This window comes from Perca fluviatilis, chromosome 21 (assembly GCF_010015445.1).
Source record: "Perca fluviatilis chromosome 21, GENO_Pfluv_1.0, whole genome shotgun sequence".
Classification (NCBI taxonomy): domain Eukaryota; kingdom Metazoa; phylum Chordata; class Actinopteri; order Perciformes; family Percidae; genus Perca; species Perca fluviatilis.
The window spans coordinates 23743575-23765885 of NC_053132.1; the positions used below are offsets into that span (position 1 = coordinate 23743575).

A 22311-nucleotide genomic window follows, 5' to 3' on the forward strand; every position below is an offset into this window, starting at 1 on the left:
CAAAGCTTTCTATGTATCTATGTGAGTTGAGCGCGCCCAGTCCTATTTTTTTTCCCCCACTACTAATATAATCATTCCATCTCGATCATGTAAAATGTATATTGTTTAGAACATGTGGCATTACCAGATTTGGTTACACTTTACTTGAAGGTATCTACATAAGAGTAACATAACACTGCCATGAACGGGTCATAAACATTATAAACAAGTCATAAACGTTCATGACAAAACGCTTCTTTTAGTAAGTGTCATTCAGTCTTACGGTTAGAGTTAGGGTTCATGTGTTCATGACAGTGTCATTTCACTCTTATGTAGATACCTTCAAGTAAAGTGTTACCCAAGATTTATTCGGTTGACGTTCCACTTCCGGGATTGCTCCGGTGGCAGGAAATTCCGCCTGATGATCATGTATTTTGTTATTTTCCTTCCGTTTTCTTTGCGTTGGAATTTTAATCTATGGTTACCTGCTCCTCAGATCTCTGCAGGGTAAATCCAGACAGCTAGCTAGACTGTGTGTCTTACAGCAGTTACGACCGGCGCTTAGCGCCGCCCAAGCTGATTGTGATTGGTTTAAAGTAATGCCAATAAACCAGAGCACGTTTTTCTCCCATTCCGGAATGCCGTGTGGACTAGCCAGACCCTCCTCCGCAGCGCAGTGGAGGAAGGTCTGGTAATGCAAGACTATTGGATTTGGTAACTCAAATGGAATTTCTGACATAGAATTGGTCATATCTTACATTATGAGATAAAGCTTAAGTTTAATAATAGGAATGTCGCCGAGAGCCAGGACCGAGCTGTGTAGGTGAAGCGTGACTCAGAAGAAGGTGAGGAGGACGTGGAGGGTGATTAAGGAGGAGTATTGAAGGGAAAAAAATAAGGATTTAGGGTCAGCAGGCCAGTGCCAAGAAGAGGGATGAAGGAGTTTAACTTGGGGGTTCTGGAGGGAGAAATCACCATCAGCTCGGACAGACAGAGGGAACGGAGGAGAGGGGAGGACACAGAACTGAATTATTTTTTTCAAAATAACTAAAGTTATAAAATATTCTATAGCTAATTTTATTTTCAAGGAGAGTGTGTGTGTGTTTTCAAAGGTGAGTGAGGGCAGTGGAAGACTTCCACTGCAGAATGCTAATCATTTGTATAAAGTGTTTCCACCCAATTGTCAAAGTCAAAAATATGCTCTAAGGGTGTGTGTGTGTGTGTGTGTGTGTGTGTGTGTGTGTGTGTGTGTGTGTGTGTGTGTGTGTGTGTGTGTGTGTGTGTGTGTGTGTGTGTGTGTGTGTGTGTGTGTGTGTGTGTGTGTACGTGCGCCTACATCTATATCTCTAGTTACTGTAAATCTAAGCTACCAACTGGGAAGTAATTTTCAGCTAAACCTCCTTGTGGTAATACATTTTTTTGTGTGTTTCTCCTATAATATCTTCTTGCAGGAATTTCATATTACATTAATGTTTGCCAACAGATGCACTGTCTGGTTTAATGAAAATCTAAATGATTTGTTATGATCTAGTTTTTTTTTTTCACTTCTTCCCTGTGCCATAGCAACTGCATACCAACAACACCATGTTATTTTACACTGAACAATGGTGTGAAATTTAAAGATTTACTCTGATTTGTTTTTCATATTGAATGCTATTTTATACAATTGTGTTAGAAAGTAATAAATTACCAGCAATGTGATAATTTTCTAAGTAACAAGTAGTGAAGGGGATTAGAATTTCAAATGTAGTACTTACTTTACAGTAACTGATCTATGTAAGGTGCCTTTGAAATTTTGTCTCTCACTTTGTCTGTTGTCTTACTGGGAAGTTATGACACTTATTAGCTTGGCGCTGGAGGTCTAGGTAAGCGGTTAAGCCGCATCACACTGTTCAGATTAAGCTATATTTGAGCTCTAAACTTGTTGTCGCTGCCAAATTTAAAAAAATAACAAAGATATACTGTACATAGAAATACATAAATGCAAAACAAAAACTTGCTCCCTGCTGGTTCTCAACTATAGCACAGACCAATTAGAGCACATACTGACAGAAACTGACAGTCTTGTCCTGAAATTTTGTAGCAAACAGGCCAGTGGAACCAATCCCAAGAACGTCAGTAAAAGACTTACAGACCAAGCTGAGGAAAAGCCAAACAAATTAGAAATTACAATACAAATCTGTTGAATCATTGACAAAAGGACAAATACTATACATCAAACACGTGCTGCCCTTACTTCCCTCATTCAGGAGACTGGCCTTGAGTAGATAAACAATGATAAGCCAACATACTACACTTCTGGAAAGGCTGGAAAAATAATCATCTTCTCTGCAGTATTGTGATAAGTGACCAACTTTCACCTCCAAAACACAATTGTATACATAAACAATATGATTAAAATATAGCAAAGCGGAAACCGTACATGTCATCGGCCACCAATCGATGGACCTGTCTTTTGCTATGTGACCCAAAACCATCTGCCCTGAACCAAAGAGCGATCTCTCTTGGCCAAATATTCCCCAGGGAAAGTAAAAATTCAATGAATCTTAAAGATACCCCAGCAAACTGCCCTTTCCCTTCATCTGATTTAGTCTACCAAAATGAAATGGCAAAAATGGAACTGTACAGACGAGGCTTCCACTCCAAACAAAGTGGCTCAATGGAAGGAAGCAGAGAAGAGTCGGCGCTCCGTGCCCACTCATGTACCTACAGCAACAACATCCAATCACTAATCAGACTGGTCACGGAAATACAAGAGCACACTCAGAGACTGAAGTGCTTGAAAGCAGCTCCAGTGATCATATAATCCCAAAGCAAAGTCTACAGAGACTATAGAAGCTGGGGGGTTCACCAGGCCAGGTTTGGAAAGAATGTTAGAAAGCTGACAGCTTCTTATAGCTGACAGATGTACAGTGAGTTTTCTATAAAAATGTAACAAGGACTGAACTTAAAGGATAAGTCTGGTGATATTCTATTGTATGTTATTGTCAACAAAGCCCATAAAAAGACCAAACCCAACAGTGAATTACTAAAAGTATTTGTAGCCAAGCCTCATATCTTATTCCGCTGTGCCATAAAGCTCCACTGTTGTCCAGAAACTAGTAAAGGTCCAATATGTAATACTGACAGCTAACGTTTACAATAGTTACTGCAGTCCAAATTCAAAATACCGGAGAGAGTCGTCTTGAAGTTCACCGAGGTTGCCAGGTTGAGAACACAGCATCAATGTTGCTAAACGCTAGTCTCACATAGCCAGACATTACTCCACAGCACAGCGGAGTAGCTAACGTTAAGACGGTTGTGGACAGTCATAAAAGCCTGTGCTCACACGGAGCTCTATCCGTCTGACAACAACCCTTTCTCGGCTTAAAATTACGGCAACAGCCGCTAAAAAAAACCACCATCTCGCCGTCCTCCCTCCCCGACTGACAGACACACTTTCTCGTTTTAAAAATTACGGCAACAGCAGCTACATCCACCACTACTTCGCCCTCCTCTCTACCCGACTGCCAGACACACTTTCTTGGCTTTCTTGGTTTGTCTGCTTCAGCCACTGAACAGGCTACATGTGGTTAACAGCCGTGGCCCCGCTTGTCTGTTTATCCGGTAACGTTAGCAGCCATGGCGTGTTAGCATTGTGGCGTTAGCCAGGACCAGACAGGTGTCACAATTATTTTGCGAGTAACTAACTCGAATACTCTATATAATTCAATTTGAGTACACAAATGTTGAAATGATATAAAATGCCCATCCCTAGTAGCTGTGATAAATAAGCCTTAAGCTTAATACTTGCCTGTTCAGGAGGAAACTAGCCAACTCGGCGTCCTTTTGGGCTCTAAGCTGTCTCCGTCTTTCAAATACATCTCCAATATTTACCAGGGGTTTGTTATGTCTCCGGTCACGCAACTGTTACAAACATGCAGAGTTTTTTTTAAAGTCTGTTAGAATCTATTTCCATTAATCCCGTTCTTTTGTTTGCTGCTTCCATGGCTCTACCACAGCTGTAGTGCGCTGGGTTTGAGTTTTTACAGGTATATCTGGCAACCCGGCCTGGCTGTCAAACTGGGCAGTCGAGTTTAGCATGTTTCCTTAAAGCTACAGTTTTAGCTTTGTAGCAACTCATTTGGCGATGGCTTGAATGTAACTAAAGCTTTAATATCTGATGACATATTGTGGTCATTGTTGGATTTAATACTGTATATATATTACATATTGCACCTTTAAGGGCCTTTTCTCCCCTGAAAGTCCGACCAAGGTATATATATTGTGTACATTTGATCTGTTTAGTTTTGGTTTCACACTGCAGTTATGCAATTGCACTGAAGAACTATACATGACATAACTACGTCCTGTCATCATATACAGTACGTGGGCCCCGTTTCCCGATACTTGGAATTGATTGATTTGTAGACAGGCTTCCCTTTCCTCTCTTATCCATCCCTCTTTTGTTGCATTACCTTTACTTGGACGAGCTACGGCAGTTTTTCAGAGACAAACTGAAACTATACACTGTACATCTACTACCACTTAAGTAAAGTGCCAATTTATTCTCTGCTCTGATAGCCGACAACTGTCTGCTTTGAGCGTATCTACCACCACTGTCTCTCACATACACACTAAGCACTGAGCTATTCCTTAAGAAGCTACGCTTTATTATTACATGACAATAGCTTGCTAAAACTTCAAGTGCATTATTGGCGTATTGCTATCTTGAGGCAAGTGGAAAGTGATCTAATTTAGAAAGTGGTCTAAAGTCAATAACGCGAACATCCAACCCTTTTGAACCATGCGCCTGGCGCACGGACCCTTTTTTCTACCGTTAAACTAGCAAAAGTGGATTTGTACACGCCCTAAACGCACCTGCGCCAGACGCTTCACTGCGTGCGCTTAGATAGTTAAAATAGGGCCCAGAGTCTTTTGGTCGGACCAAATTGTGGCTGTTGTCCAAAGAGGACCAAAGAGGAAGTGTGAAATGCCCCTAAAAGACATCAGTGTGTTAAAAATATAGCAGTATTGGGTTTTATTACAGCGTACACTATGCCAGTCCTGTAAATACTCACTAGTGCTCAAAATTTGTATTCATTGGAATTAAAAATAGTCCCCAACAAATGTTTCTCAAATGAGGAAACTGAACAAGAGTGAGAGAGAAAGAACAGGCTTAGCTTTGAATTCATGTAATATTGACTTGCCCTAATGCAAATCACTGACATATTAGTCCTGCAAGAGTGATTTTAGCCCCACTTATGACAGTCCTCCTGGCCTCGGCCTCAACCTGACAGGCTGCCTTGTCAGGTTTACTGTATGTGGCTGCTATTATGTCTCATTATCTTGATTCAGTGCAGCTCAAGTCTGCCTTATTTTATTTTTTGTCCTTTTTTATTTTAGAAAACTAACAGTTTTCGGTCACGACCTTGACTATGTGCTAAAGATTTTTTAAGACCTACACCACTGCCATCAGGTGCCGATTCAATATAACCTTGTACCTGCCAACAGTATGCATAACACACACACACACACACACACACACACCAGCATTGTTGGCCTTTTCAAACACCTCTGCTCATATTTTGTATTTCTCTATTTATTTTCCATTTCTAGATGTATAATTAGCTCATACTTATCAGTAAAGAATCAGTAAACAAATAAAGAAACACAAACTGTACAAATAAACGATAAAAATGATCCTGACATAAAAAAAGATCGAAATTCCCCATATCATGTTCATCAGTTTGTAGCATGATGCATGATTTTGCATGTAGAGTAGCTAAATCAGAAAACTAATCTGGTGCTTACTTTATTTTAACAGTGTGACAATAAAGTGTGTTAAATGCATACTTCTTTTAATTTGATTGGAGTATTCAGTTTATATGTTGTGGCTAAAACTGTTGTCTTAAGACTGCTCTGAACTGGACTTTGCTGCAGAGAAGTCTGTGGCTCCATATTTTTACTTTCCGTTCATAGTAGAATAGAACAAGTAATGCTGCCACTTTCTCACATATTTTTATGCACATTTTGAGGATATCCTTCTTTTCGGCTGGATGTCCGTTACCTTCCTTTTTCTTTGTGTTGGAATTTTAAACTGGTGGATTCATGAGGACTATGGTTACCTGCTCCTCACATCTCTGCAGGGTAAATCCAGACAGCTAGCTAGACTATCTGTCCAATCAGAGTTTTCTCTTGCACGACTAAAACTACTTTTGAACGTACACATGTTCCACCAAAAGTTCCTTCCAGAGGCTATTTTGCAGAGGCACCAGGGCTGCGTGCGGCAAGACAATTACGACTGGTTTAAAGAAATGCCAATAAACCAGAGCAAATTTTTTTTCCCATCCCGGAATGCAGTGTGGACTAGCCAGACCTTCCCCCGCAGCGCTGTGGAGGAAGGCCTGGCAATGCAAGACTAGAGATAATGTGATCGAATGTATCGACACCACACAATGAAAAATGTAAAGTAAATAGTAAGTTGAATCAATACTTCTGTGTCAGTCTCAACACAAAGGGTTCACCAAGCGAGTAATGTCTGTGATTTGTGGGTGTAGCTTGTAGCACAGGCTCTTTGTAGTGTTTGCACACACACACACACACACACACACACACACACACACACACACACACACACACACACACACACAGCCCGTAGTTATTGTTAAATGTTTGAGAAGTTCAATTAAAAAAATGGATTTAGGGCTTTTGGCCTTTGAAAGCGTCCACTGGCTGAGGAAGCACCCCAAGCAATACTCCAGATCATTTGACCTTTGCATGTTGGGTAATTTAAATGTCCAGCCGTCAACATGGCAAAACAAGACACTTGGAATGCACTTATAGAGGTCAATTGCTTGTGTCTGAGAATGCATTTGAGAAGGAGAGAAGGAAGGACGTGGAGGGGAGGGGAGAGAGAGAGAGAGAGAGAGAGATGGAAGAAGATGGTGATTAGAATGGACAGGTTTCAGGAAGGAAAGAGCTAAAGATGATGGAGTCTGCAGTGGTACCACTGAGATGATTAACATGTATAATGGTAATGTTAAATTATAATTAAGAAATGTATATATTAAAAATACTTAATTTGGAGGGGTGTGCATAACACTGACATGGCACCTGTCATGAAAAAGTCTTTATGAATGCATCACACTGCCTCCCTGATCTCTCTCCGAGACTTCTGTGTCTTTTGTGTGTCTTTGTAGTCTCGACACAATGGAATGGGAATAAAGGCCTGGGAGAGAAGCTCAAATCTTACCTAGTTTCACACCTCTGCGCTGGCTAATCACTCTGCAAGGTGTCTGGGATTGGATTGTCTTGTTTGGTAGAGTTACGAGAAGATTGTCTGTTTACGTTAAAAAAAAGAATTTGTTGCCAGTTACCTTGCATGCCAAATTAATGTGAGATACATACTACATTTATCCATGTATGAATGTTGAACAATGTTTGCATCATTTTGCTTTCAACATTATTCGGTAACACTTTACTTGAAGGTATCTACATAAGTGTGACATGACACTGTCATGAACACATGACATTGTCATGACACAGTCATGACACATGAACCCTAACCCTAACTCTAACCCTAACCCTAACCCTAACCCCTAATCCCTAATCCTAACCAGAATTTGTCATGACAAAAAACGAATCACACTTACTAAAAGAAGCGTTATGTCATAAACGTTTATGACTCGTTTATAATGTTCATGACACGTTCATGACAGTGTCGTGTCACTCTTATGTAGATACCTTCAAGTAAAGTGTAACCCATTATTCTCCTCTGTCGTGCAGATAAAATAGATAATGGAGATGTGTACCAGAGGAGGAGAGGACCTCATTCGGTCAGCTCAGATGGACAGGAAACAGGAAATAAACAACAGGAAGGGGTTGGGCGGACAGGAAGCAGCTGGCGGCGAATTGTTCTACTCATCGTTGCCATCACCATCCACAACATCCCAGGTGAGTACGAGGCACATGGTTGTCTGAAGCAGCCGCAGTAGGGAATTTGTCAATGTCATGGATAAAAAAGTTTGCAAGTGAAATGCAAATTGAATTCTTAGAATGCGCTCCCACTCTATCAATGCTGTTCAGAGGATGAGTCACCATGCAGAGTTACGAGAGGTTTAAATGTAACTGCAGTTCGAGTTCCATATGACTGACTTGGGCGGGGGGGCAAGTACAAATCCTGCATTGAAAATTTTACTTAAAGGTGCAGTAGGTAAGACTTACAAAACTAACTTTCTGTCATATTTGCTGAAACTGACCCTATGTTCCAGTAGAACTACATGAAGCAGCTCATTTAAAAAAAAAAATGCGGCTCCTCTGGCACCACCTACAGCCTGTAGTGCGATTTGCAAAAATCCACAGCTCCCTGTTCAGATGCACCAATCAGGGCCAGGGGGGGTGTGTAACTGCATGTCAATCACTGCTCATGCACACGCATTCATTCTCCCTTGTGGGGGGAGGGATTGAGAAGTTGTTGATGTTCAAATTTTTTGGGCTAAGTCCTGGATCTTCGCAATTCTATTTACGGCACATTTAAGTAACACAATGTAAGTATGATCAGTAAAATGTACCTAAAGTAATAAAAGTAAAAGTATTCGATGCAGAAAAATCCTCACTTTTTAGAAACTGAAAACTTATATAAAAACCGTTCTGTCAGTCTACTAAGTGTTTAATCTGCTAATCGTTTTTAGCTGTATCTTGTAGGCCTGTATCTTGTTGGGTAGTTTAATTTACAATAAAACATTGTATTTTATAAACTACATGTGTTCATGTGCTAGTAACTAGTAAGCTGTCAGATAAAAAGTACAATAGTTCCCTCTGAAATGTAGCGGAGTTAGAGGCTACGAGATTAAAACATGACGAGATTTCTCGTCGAGGTAAAACGTGTCTCGTGATATCGGTACACAAGTGCAGAGCACCTCGAAATTAGCAGAGAAGATCAGTTAACTTTTGCAGAGCGATAGCGGAAGAAAAAAAAGCAGCCTGTAAAACCCGTTGTGTCGAGGAGTAAACCTCTGTATATGGGTACCTGCTCTACCAGGTGAGCTACCCAGAGTCAGACCATAGAGTGTATATAAAGAGAGTCCAACGCAGTCAGTCCACATAAAACACACTGCAGCTACATTCACTTCCCGCTAACTCCACAGAGATAATAAGGGCAAAACAGCATCACCGTTCTATTTTAACCAAATAGTCTCGCTCCGCTGAAAACACCGGATCTGCAGCATGTTGCCATGTCATTCACTAACAAGCCTCTTTGACAACGTGATCTTCACCTGTTCAACTGACTTTAACAGATAGTATGCAGCTCTCCTGCTATTTTTACAGACGTGAACTAACCACAGACACTTGCCTTGTGCATGGACTCACGGCAGTGCGAAAGGAAAGGATATTTGGCGTTATTTTAAAACGAATGGGAAATGTTGATGTGTGAAACCGCTAATTAGTTGTTGTTTTTTTTTTACTTAATAATCGAAGGGGCCGGGACGCCGTTTTGGATCGTTCCGGCCCACTTTAACTACTGGTTATGACTATGGGAAACTTGGCTGATGCTCATTGAACAAACATGTCAGTCAAATTCAAAATGCTAGAGACAGTTAAGATAGACAGAGAGCATTGTGTCTTTCATGTAGGGGTGAGCGATATGGACAAAAAACAATATCTCTATTTTTTCAGATTTTGACGATAACAATAATTAGACGATATCCTTTAAAAATGTGTTTTTAAAAGTCTGAGTTACTTAATCACTGATGATAATAATGGGCACAATGTTGAATGAAAACAGTTCTTATTTATTTTATTTAAAATAATTCTTTAAATTTAAGTATTCAAGTAAAAACAATTCAAAGACAAAATACTAATACTATACTAATTGAACTAGTATAGGAACATTGAACTCTGAGTACACATTCAGTTGTACACCTCTGCTGTAATGTAAATTGTGCAGCATACAAGCAAGATGAAATGATTACAATAAACAAAGGGCTCTGTTCTGTAACACATTGCACACAACCATGTCCTTATTGGAAGCAGTCCTGGAGCTGGGATAGGGCCGTGTCAGGCCAGGTTCTGATAGTCCTTCTTACTTGGCTGTATAGTCCTTCTGACCGGGATTTATGCTGGGATCAGGATTAGTTTATGTGATCTGATTGGCCCAGGTGAGGGAGAGGAGCAGTTCTGTGTGCTTTCTTGATGTTAGAGTATACATGGTCTAGTGTGTTCTTCCCTCTACTAGCACAATCTACATGCTGGAAAAAAGCTGGGGATTACAGACTTTAAGGACGCCTTGTAAAAGTCCCCTCCAGGTGATCGCGCTGCAGTTTGTTCACTATGGTTAGCAGTGAGCCAAACTTGTGCTAACGTTAGCATCAGGGGCTATGTAGACGGCAGTGTGCTGTTTTTGTAGTAAATAAAATGGCCTGTATATTACCGACAGGGCTCCAGGTCAGGTGAGACGTGCTGGGCAACGATCCTGCGGTCGGTACTCCATTCATTGTGCACAAAAATGCAGTCCTCCGCTCCGCCTCTGGAGTTATTTTCTCATCCTGCCGGTAGCTAGCTCGGCGTGCTAGCGCCCGGTCTGGCTATGTCCTCCGGGATGTTATGAGCCGCCTGGAAGGCTCTCGTAACGGCTGTGCTGTATCATAGTCCTGTATTGATTATTTGCGGCGCTGCACTTCTAGTGACACAAGTGCTTGTGCTGGTTGAGATTGCTGTTATAGCCTTGTTTCAGTCAAGTGAAAAATTTCAAAAAGACAACGAAGTTTGCTTAACTTTTTCAAATGCGCTGGCCAGTCAGATCCCAAACAAGCAAAAAACGTTTCTGCCAATCAGGAATGTGGAGACCACGGGGTTTTTTTTTTGGTTAATTTAATAGTCCGATGGATAATTGCTGCTTGTGAAAACGATTGTTGCAGTGGATTTTGGATTTCCCACCGATGCAGTGCATGTTTTGAAATAAAAATAAACATTGCACTGATGTACACACATAGACTGTATATTATATTTTATTTTTTTGTTCCGTTACCTCCAACCCCCGTTTTGAGTCGCCGGATCCACCCCCCTGTCTGCGCTCCGGGACCTCCCACTTTACAAATTAAGCACTGGATATTACGGTTAAGTTTAGGCGACAAAAATGTAGCGTTACGCGGCGACGAAAGTTAAGTTCAGGCACCAAAACAACTAGTTATGTTTAGGAAAAAGATTGTGGTTTGGGTTTAAACACTTCCAAGGAACACACATTTCCCTAGTGAAAGTCTTTTATTTTCCCCGGGAAGGGAACTCCGCTCCCCGGCTTGTGTTTTATGACCACTTTTGCTACTAGTTTTCCCAACCGGATCAATTCAACACAACAACTCAAGGCCAAACAATTCACCATTCATTTAGAAAGACTCACCTGGTCCTGAGCTCCACAGAGGGCCGGCCATGGACTGCACTAATCCTTGTTTGCCAGCCCATGTTGTTTTGTACCAAATCTAGGCTGAAATCCTAACTAGATGTCAATACTTTTATTTATTTTTTCTCCTGGAACAAGTTGTTTGAATATTGATGGTGAAAAATCTTGTCAAATAGACAGGTTTGTCCTGGAACACGCATTGCATTATTGAACACTACACAGATGCCATTCAGTCAAGTCTAATGAGCTAATTAGACTAATGACGTGTCAATCAAACTTCAAAGGTGACATCTAGGCAAAAGAAAGCTGTGTTCAATATTCAAAACTACACACTTGAGAAAGGAAACAGATGATTTGATTGATCTAAAAAAACAACAGGGAAGCAATTAACAGTCATTGCTGACATGTCTAGGAGCTGACAGCAAGACAACCAACTCAACACCTATTTAGTTAGAAAGTCACAGCTTTAAGTTTCATGTGTAGTAAAGGGTTTTTTGTTATTAGAGAGCTTGGGTTGGGAACCATTGTCTTGGAGACAAATGAAGGGAATTAGTATTACATTCAGTTATAGAGCGCTTATCACTGATAAAGAAGTGCTTCACATAAAACAAACAAGATGATACATATTAAAAACAATACACACTTAAAATGGCTCGATGGTGTTTTTAAGCACCCAACGTCTACTTCCAGGCAGCGCTGCGACCGCTGACTTCAAGGCACCTAACCTTAACCCTAAGCCTAACCATAGCCATTGCCTAATCGACTTGAAGGCAGCGCTGCGGCTGTTGACTTGAAGGCACTTAACCCTAACAGTACAGATCCACTTTTGCGACATGGCTGAAGCGTGGTGTCGCGACGTCATACATCCATGGTTGATGCTCCACGCCCTTGACCGGCAGCTGATTGGACGAACGCGCCACGTGGGTCCGGCTACTCCTGAATTTCAAAACGACCATCATGGCGTCTCGTTCTGAATACAATTTCATATTTTACAAAAATAGTTCACCGAAACGTGTTTCTGAAAACATTTTAAGCGATAAATGGGCCATACGGTTGCTGAATCGGTCTTCATTTCAGATCGACTAAGATCAGTTTAAAAGATTTTCGTCTACTTCTATTGGATAGTCGCGTCGCGTTCAACGGATTCATTTGCATAAAGATGGGCATCGACCAGCTTTTTTTGACGGGCAGCATTTTTTCAAATGCAGCGCCGCCTTCCTGGGATGCTTTGCGGTCGCGTTAAAGTCGCTTGACGTCACCCAAAGGACTAAAGTGGAGCGCGGCGCAACAGGAGCGTCGCATGGCCAGGTGGATCTGCACTGTTACCCTAACCATAACCACTGCCTAATCCTAGTGCCTAGACGTTGGGGGCTTAAAACACAGATAAACCTTAAAATGACAAAGTAATACATCAAAGATAAAGTGCAGACAGGTAACCCAAAACCTGTTTTTAAAAAAAGTGAGGGATTCACAAGATTCAGCTTTGATAAAATGCCATCAAATCCAAAACCCTAATCACAAGAATAACACTTGATCATTCTGCTTCCAAGGCAAGACATTTTTTCTGAAATGTTATGTTTAAATATACAAATGAAGCATTATCTAAATTCATGTGTGCTAATTTGCAGAAATCTGAACATTAAAAAAGTCAGGTTTAAAATTGTTGTTTCATTTTGTTGACATATAAGTGTCGACGTTTTTTTTTTTTTTATATATATACATCTTGTTAACCCTCCATAAATCAGAAAGTACTGTCAACAGCCATAAAAAAAATTTTCACCATGTTTTCAGGAATAAAAGTTATATAAGTCAGGCTATGAATGATATATGAACAAACTCTGTGAAAACCTTCAGAATACAGATAGGAAAGGAATGAAACAGGAAAGTGTGGTGTATGTGAGTGCCACTCCATTTGAGGAAATGGCTTTTAAAGATGTGTATATATCTGTATGTAGGCATTAAATAAGGGTGCACTCACTCAAAATACAAAGTTTAGGATTTGGTCTCGGCTTGAGACTTGATAGCTAAGACTGGAGTCTTACCTGTGACCTGCAAGACTTTGGGCCCTATCTTGCACCTGACGCGGCACAAAGCTTGACACAAGTGTTTTTGCTAGTTTAAGACCGACACGGTTGTCAATTTCCCGTCCAGCGCCCACATCGTTTAAATAGCAAATGCACCTGCGCCCATCTGTGCGCCCATGGGCGTGCTGGTCTTACAGGGAGGTGTGTTCAGGTGCATTCTTGGCGTATTGCTATCTTGAGGCAGCGGTAAGTGATCGCGCCATTGACCAACAAAAACCTGGTCAATAACGCAGCATTTCATTGTTATTTTAACAGTGCATTAGTAAAATATGCGCGCACACTATGCATGTTTCAAACACAGAGACGCGCAGCAGCTCACAAACATGCAAAAGATTAAAAATCCAAAAATAAATCTCTACTTCCTGCTTAGCAAATCCGCCATCATAATAGCAATGCGCCAAGGTAGAAACGCGCCTGGCTTTTAAAGGGAATGGGAGATGACACTCAGGTTCATTGCATGTTACGGCCAAAACACCCCTATGAATTAATGAAGACACTAAGTACAACCCTTTTGAACCATGCGCCCGGCGCACGGACCCTTTTTTTCGCCGTTACACTAGCAAAAGTGGATTTGGGCCGTCTACGCACCTGCGGCAGGTGCTTCACATCGTGCGCTTAGATACTGTAGATCAAACACATATATACTAATCAGGTGTAGTGTAAAGTCAGGCTCTCAACCTCATTATCCACAGTACAGTATAACAGAATATTCAATCAATAAAATAAACGTTTTCAAACTATTTCCTTCTGCAGCATTTCAAATACTGACCTTTGCATGATTTGTGATTTTTATTTTTTTTTCTCTGTTTTTATACTATTTGTATAATCTTGAGAAAACACAACAATCATAGCATGCTCTTGTTTTGACGATTATAATGACAAGTTTATAAGTAACAATAACAATTTTGTATAAATCTCTGAAAATACAATTTTGACCAATGTCATTTGAAGAAGATATAACATTGTGTAAGGGTCTCACATTTGTATATAGCGCAGTCTCATTTTGTCTCTCTGATCAGGCTTCTGTATGTTTTCACGAGACTTCATAATGACATATGATTGCTTCTTTTACTCCACTACGTTAATCAGATGATTTGATTAAATGTGGAAAATATATAACGCATCAAGAGCAGAGCATTGAGCTATGGACAATTATCGATTTCACACATCAATGTAGCCCTCTTAATTAATGAGAAAATGCAGTTTCACTAGTTTGAATGATTTACCGCTGTACACTTGAGCAGTGTTTCCCACAGATTAGAAAGCAATTTGTGGCGGAGGGGGGGGGTCGCCCAGTGTCACGGGGGGGGATACTTATTTTCGGACACGCTGTCTGATGCTGTCCTCCTCTCCTACTTCAATGCCTAACGAATCGATCTCTTTCTCTCCCTGACCCTGTCTTTCACTGGTTGAAGCCTGAAAATATTGTAAACAAATGAATACCATAACTAAATACACTGGTCGGGCTGTTGAGCTCTGTTTCAGACTGATACCTCCGCTTCAGGCTGGTCCTCATCCTCAACACGGGCCTTTTTCAGTCGCTGAAAATATTTTTCAATACTCATCTGGATTGAAGCAGCAAACATTCTGTGTAAGAGTAAAATATGACATAACATTGTTTATAATACGTTTATTTGATTCACAGCTGCTACATATAGTGTTTTGACCTTGACAACCCAACTGCATTTTACCGCAAACTTGCGACTAGTTAACTTTCTAAAGCGGGCACAATCGCTCGTTTGCCAAGAGTCGGGTCGGTGATTATGAATGTGTGATTGTGTAAAGGTGTTGACGAGATAGATACCAACCTTTCGTGAACTTGTGAATTTCGCCAGCCGTCTTCTCTCCTTGATGGAGACAGACGCTGTGTGCACTGTGGGCTCGATGGTGTTTTAAGCCTCCAACGTCGCCTTACAGGCAGCTTACCCTCACCTTAACCCTAACTATAACCATTGCCGCGCTGCCTGGAAGACGACGTTGGGGGCTAAAAACACCAAACACCGCACGGTGGGAGGAACTGTGTGTGTCTGTGTGAGCGAGACACAAGTGACAGAGAGACGGAGGAGAGAAGGGAAAGGCAATGCAGGAGAACTTATTTTAAATAGCGTTTAAAAAATAAATAATAATATCGAAACGCAATGTACGGCGGCCGGTGTTGATAGTGAGGCGCACCGCCACACAATAGTCTGTGTGGGAAACACTGCTGAGTGCTTTCCATTCGTTCTGTCCGTAACCGCAACATCATTTTCTAGTAAGGGGTGATTTTTCGCTACAGGAAGTGTGGATGAAAAGCAAATTAGGGACACATGTCGTGTGTAAGAGGAGAATAAACAGTGGTACTCTACGTATATATGATTTTTAATGTGAAAGGCCGGTTCATTATTGAACTGTTTACCGGTCACTGCATACACTTTAGTTCTCATAATTGTAAAATGTACATGTATGAAGTGCTCTTATACAAACACGCTTACACACAGACATCCATGCTCATCCTTGCTCATGCAGATTTAATGAGACACGTGAACAGACGCACACATTTGATGGTGGCGATATACGCACCGAGATCTCCTGTGAGGCTGGTAATAAATGAAACAAAAATAAATAAAGCACATAGGGTAACTCATTAATGGTACGTGTCCACTGGCAGACATCATTTCCACCCTTCCCATTCATTGTCTATGTAAGCAGCGGGGCAATGCATTCTGGTAGCGTCGCGGCACATTCACGTTCATGAAGCGTGGCGTCCAGTTGCCCGCTCCTCATTTGCTTAAAGTTGAGGTGCAGACTACTTTATGCAAATGAGGCGCTCCCAGTACGACTCGCCGCCTCTTGGAAACTCAATTTTTCTCTTAAGCTGACCATTGTTGAACTAAAATGAAGACAAATTTAGCAACAGTATAGCTTATTTCTCGGCACGCGCGCCACACGAAGAAAAGGGAGAAATTAACGGAGATTGCCGGTTACAATCGCGTGTGTGCATCCTTGAGACCTGTAAGTCGTATAATTAATTAATTTGATTCTATTCTAGCGGCCGCTTTTGACAAAAGTGGTAGTTTTTTTTTACCACAACTGCAGTCGTAAAGGTCTTTTCTTTACGGTGCTTTATTACCCACTGTAGATTGTGTTGTGTTCATATAAGCACTCATGTCTACACTATGCTGTACTATAATATGTCTAGTTACCCATTATTTCTAAATGATTATCATTACTAATAAAAGAAAAGAATTTTTTACCATACGTAACATGTAGTGGGAACTGCCCTGTTGCATTTTCGTGTTATGTATAATTTTGCTGCCGCCAAATTGCAGTAAGAGGGATCTATTTGGCTTCTCTGAAGTGCTTCTTCACCCAGCAATCATGTAATTTAACATTAGCTAGAAACATTGAGGACCTTGCATTCTTCCTCTTAGTGGCTTTGTGATCACCCCATTTTGTGATTCAGGCTGATGAAAGAGGTCTATTTTACATAAACAAGTGGCTTTAAAACTGATATCGAACAGTAATTTGTTCCATTATTTGGTGCTGAATATAGTGAGTGCTTTTCCCCGGGCCATGATAAGTGCACTTTTTTTTTGACACCTTGCTGAACGAGTGGGAATAGAAGCCCTCACCCTGGTAATGCATTGTTTTCTTCCTCTCGAACAACACAAACAGCAGCTGCATAGTAATGCACCGATCTTCAACGAGGCTCTGGACTCTCCATTACGCCCCACAGACACAACTGTTGGTGGTCCATCAAACGGAGCAGGAGACTGATGGTCTAGGGTTGATCCCTGTTAGCGCGATGGATGAAGCAAGGTCTTTGACAGCTACTGCTAGCAGCTGGTCTAAGTGACATACGAGAGAAACTTTCAGATCACAACGCGATATCATGACTTTGCGTAAACATACACACCACTTTCTTAAGCCAAGTGGCGTGTTATCTGTACGCATTTTGAGCTATCCACGTGTATGTCTACACCGTATACAGCGGACGGCAGTCTGCAACATCACATCATGACTTAGCATAAACATACACGCCACTTTCTAAAGCATGTTATCGCGTAAACATACACGCCACTTTGGCGTGGTGTGTTATCTGTACGCATTTTTATTTTTAATATTTTTGGGGGCTTTTTCCACCTTTTAATTGATAGGACAGCTAGGTGAGAAAGGGGCGAGAGAGGGGGGAGACATGCAGGAAATCGTCACAGGTAGGACTCGAACCCTGGACCTCTGCGTCAAGGCATAAGCCTCTCAGTATATGTGCGCCTGCTCTACCCACTGACCAATCCGGCCACGATCTGTACGCATTTTGAGCGCCGTATACAGCGGACGGTTTGAGTTTAGTAAAAGAAGAACCGTTTGGGTTTAGGAAAAGAACAAAGCGACTGTTGAGTTTAGGAAACGTGACACGCGGGACACGATCTCCGGTCTCCTGGGTGAAAATCCTGTGTTTTACCCATCCACCACACCGACCAACCTCCCTGCGCGGATTTTTCGCCCTTTCATACTACAATACGGCATAAATTGACACGCAGTCGCAAGGTAATGTAAGTCAATGGAGGCCAAACGGCGTTGATAAACACGCTAAAAAGCAAGAATGCGTCTTAATAACACGCCAAAATGGCATACGAATTGGCATGTCATACATACGCCACTCAATAAGATCAGTCTGCATATCATGATGTATAGGGCTGGGTACCCAATTCAATACTTTTTAGGAACCAACCAAATTGCCTCCTTAGTATCACTTATCTAAAAATGCCTCGTTATTCATTACCCAATTTCAATACCAAAGGAGTAAATCTCATCAGCGTCAGTGAGCCAATAAGCATGCAGCATGCTTTTAGCAAGATCTAATAATGCTTGTGATTGGCTTTTTAGCGTTACATGTTGTAGAGACACGCAGGAAAAACTCTGTTACCCACAGAGATGGGGCTCACTTAGTAGGAGCTGAAAAACAATTAAAAAGATTTGCGCCATAATGTTGTAATTTCTTTTTATTTAATGAAATTGGTATCGAAAAAAGTATCATTTAGGAATCGGTATCGAGGTCACGGTATTGGTGTCGGTATCGGTATCGAACATTTTTGAACGATACCCAGCCCTAGTGATATTAGTGGATATAGAGTTGAAGAATATTCAGAAATCAAGGTAAAGGCAAAGGTTTCTTTATTTGTCTCCCTTGGGAGAAATGTGTGTTGGGCAAGTTGCTGCATGGGCAATACAACAACATAAAGAAAACGTCAAACAAAAAAGACATTGTGGACAGTAAAACCACAGGCAAAAAATACCAAATTATAGACAACGTGCAAAACACCAACTCATGGTCCACTGCTACTTCAAATACATACTAATTCTTTAAAAAACACAAGCACACTGCTCATCCATACATACTGCTAAGGTAGCAACCATATTCAGATGCCTGTCCAGATATGCTACTCAAATATAAGAGCATAATTATAAAAGCAGTTATATATAAAAGAAGCATAAATAGAAGAATATGAATTCTTTAGTGCAATAAGTAAGTAAATAATCTGTTGTTAAAACTATGGCGTGTGTTTCCTGTGTTTCCTTTCATCCTCTGTTATTTGTTCGTTAATAAGAATGTTGAAGGAAAACTGTATTTTTTTATATATATTCGTGTCCAGGAAAGTTTGATTGAGCAGTACTGTTTATTATTTTTTAGCAAGGTCACTTTCTTGGACCTAAGGCTTTTACTAATGGCAGTCATTAACCACTTTATTAAACCATGTTTCTGTAAATGATGAGAATCACAGTCTTTAAGTACAAAGTATCAAATATACCAAAACATAAGTTAGGGAGTTGTAAGAATTATCCAGGAATTTAAAAATAATAGCATATTATTCACATCAAATGTATTAGGTTGTTGTGTTTTTCATATTGTACGCCAGACTGGGGCTAAAACCATTAGTCGATCAATTGATTGGTCAACGAAAACTGTATATTAATTAGCCACTTATCAGGCAAAAAATGTGAAACATTCTCTGGTCCCAACTTCTCCGATGTGAGGATTTGCTGCTTGTGTGTGTGTGTGTGTGTGTGTGTGTGTGTGTGTGTGTGTGTGTGTGTGTGTGTGTGTGTGTGTGTGTGTGTGTGTGTGTTGTGGTTTTTGTAACATGACATGTACTGATTGAATGAGTGCTAAGGAAATTCACATTCTCCTGAATTTGTCAGAAACAAGGTAAACGTAGAGGGTGTTTTGAGTTTGCATTAACAGCAAATGGCATTAGCAGCGAATTTAAACAGGAGCATATCCGAGAACAGGGAGGCTTCTAATAAATTGGACAAAAGATACTAATAAAATGTGAAAAAAATAAAGCCAGTCTCTAATAGAAACCTGTTACAAATACAGGTCTGAAGCTTAGGTAAACAGAGTCCAAAGGGACACTATTTAAGAATTCACATGCACAACATGCAAAGTAATTCAGAGCTAAGTGAATCTAATATTTTCCATGGGAACTGAAGCAGACACACACAGTGTAGGATTCCTTTCATTGCACATATCTTTTGTAGTCCCTCTAAATATAAGTAAGGAGTTAGCGCTAATTAGATTTCTTCAGATGTTGTAGTATTGCATGGGATTTGGTCATGGTTTTCATTAAGTCATGTGTATTTTATGATCCAGTAGATTATTGTACATATACTAAAATGTAACCTCGCTACCCCTGAAAACAGCAGGATGAAAAAGCAACAGCATAAGGAGCAATCAGAGGAGACTTTTATGTGCATGACAGTAACATCTCACCAAATTAAACCGATGAAAAGAAAACTGTAAAATGAACTTAACCTTGCAGTTCTGCGGTAGAAGAAAAAAAAAGGCCAGGGAGCTGGGAGAGAGGAGGCAAAGTAAAGGCAGGCTCAGTGGAAAAAGAAGTGTAGACGGGTGAGGAGACAAGATTAAAGGAAAGTACGATGGAAATGAGCGGCGGCTGTGACAATGTGCTGTCAGCAGCAGTATCGTCAGACTCGCTTAAAAGAGCATACAACATTAAGCAGGAATTTGATAGGATCACCGCTGCACGCACGCACGCACACACACAAACACACCCAACCAGCGAGTTTCCTCTAGGGAGTGGAAAAAGTACAAAAAGAAGACATACACAGGTGACGATATTAACTTTCTTTTCTGGTGACAGAGTTGATGACTCGCACTCGGCTACATTCTCAAGAATCCTTTCAACCAGTCTTCACTGCTTGCCAGTGACACGTCTCTACTGGCCTTTATTTAGACTTTGAATGCATGCGCTTTTGAAAAACCCTCTGACAGCAGGAATATTTCAGGACAGGTTATTGTTCAGATTCCCTGACAAACCCTGTACGTTTTGACAACCCTAGCACATACCAACCATAATACAGTTTGGTGAGAAATTAATGGAGAAACCAACATTACGTACATTTTTGCAAGTCGTTCTCACTCCCAACTCGTCACATACTGATACTGGGTCAGTGCCTACCAGCGCCAGATACCAACGCACAATGCTCCCTTTCGTGTCTGTATGGGACGCACCGGTGGCACAGTAAGATGACATAGTATGAACAGCGTCACTGGTACAGAGTAGTATTAAAGACCCAAACTCTGCGTGGGGGACTGGTCAAACAGCACAGGGCTTTCACCCAGGAAACTGGGGTTTGTGTCCCGTTCGTGTCCCGTTCGTGTCCAATGTTTCACTTAAAGGTCCCAGGGCATGAAAATTTCACTTTGAGTTTTTTTTTAACATTAATATGCATTCCCCCAGCCTGCCTATGGTCCCCCAGTGGCTAGAAATGGTGATAGGTGTAAACCGAGCCCTGGGTATCCTGCTCTGCCTTTTGAGAAAATGAAAGTTCAGATGGACCGATCTGGAATCTTCTCCTTATGAGGTCATAAGGAGCAAGGTTACCTCCCCTTTCTCTGCTTTGCCCGCCCAGAGAATTTGGCCCACCCATGAGAGAGACGCATCATGGCTTTCAAACGAGTAAAGTGGCAGTTGGTCAAGGCCACCCCCCACCCTCTCCTCCTCAATAGCTGCAGACACAGAAAGGCACATACTAAAGAAAGCTCATTGTGGGACTGGTTCTAGTGGCTGTAATTTTGCACCAAGGCTGAATTTCGGGAAAGAGACTTCAGATACAGTATTAGGGGACCACTAAGGTCTATATAAAAGAGACTTCAGATACAGTATTAGGGGACCACTGAGGTCTATATAAAAGAGACTTCAGATACAGTATTAGGGGACCACTAAGGCCTATATAAAAGAGACTTCAGATACAGTATTAGGGGACCACTAAGGCCTATATAAAAGAGACTTCAGATACAGTATTAGGGGACCACTGAGGTCTATATAAAAGCATCCAAAGAGCACCATGTCATGGGACCTTTAAGTGTACATGCTTTAACCACACCCACAATCTTTTCTTAACCCTAACTAAGTGGTTTTACCAAAGACCCTTTATACTAAAGATAGCGCATTTCAAGCAGCGCCAGTGGTATGAAACGGTACACACTTCCTGTCTCCTAAAGGGGTGTGGCCTCGTTTGAACGTGTAGTGAACGTAGTGTGGATGGATGAAAAGGTATATTTAAATAATTTGATATTATGTTCTTTTGCTAACATTAGATATTTACACAGCTAAAAGACATATTTAGCATCACAGAGATTAGATTTGTTAGGGCCTTCACAAACGTTAGTTGACATTAGCTTCTCTGTGTTGCCAGATCTCGCGAGAGTTTGGTCCTGAGACAAAAACACGTCTCATTTTCTCCCAATGTGTCAGTCTGAAAAAATTTATTTTAGTGTCAGAATGTTCTGGAGATTTTGGCTTGTGAAAAATAGGTCCAATATTTACTTTGGTGACCATAGGGCGAAAGAATCGCTCATAATCTGTG

The 22311-nt window shown here is 41.1% G+C and overlaps 1 protein-coding gene across 4 annotated transcripts in view; it reads left to right on the forward strand.

Annotated features, from left to right (window-relative positions):
* The window catches only part of slc39a11 (solute carrier family 39, member 11), a 168934-nt gene that overhangs the window by 134327 nt on the left and 12296 nt on the right, over positions 1 to 22311 (forward strand). For 3 of the 4 annotated variants that reach the window (XM_039787897.1, XM_039787899.1, XM_039787898.1), the window contains exon 6: positions 7747 to 7914. The exons of the other annotated variant lie outside the window; for it this stretch is intronic. In XM_039787897.1, coding sequence (XP_039643831.1) covers positions 7747 to 7914 — 168 coding nt within the window. The remainder of the gene's footprint in view (positions 1 to 7746; positions 7915 to 22311) is intronic. 4 annotated transcript variants of the gene reach the window in all.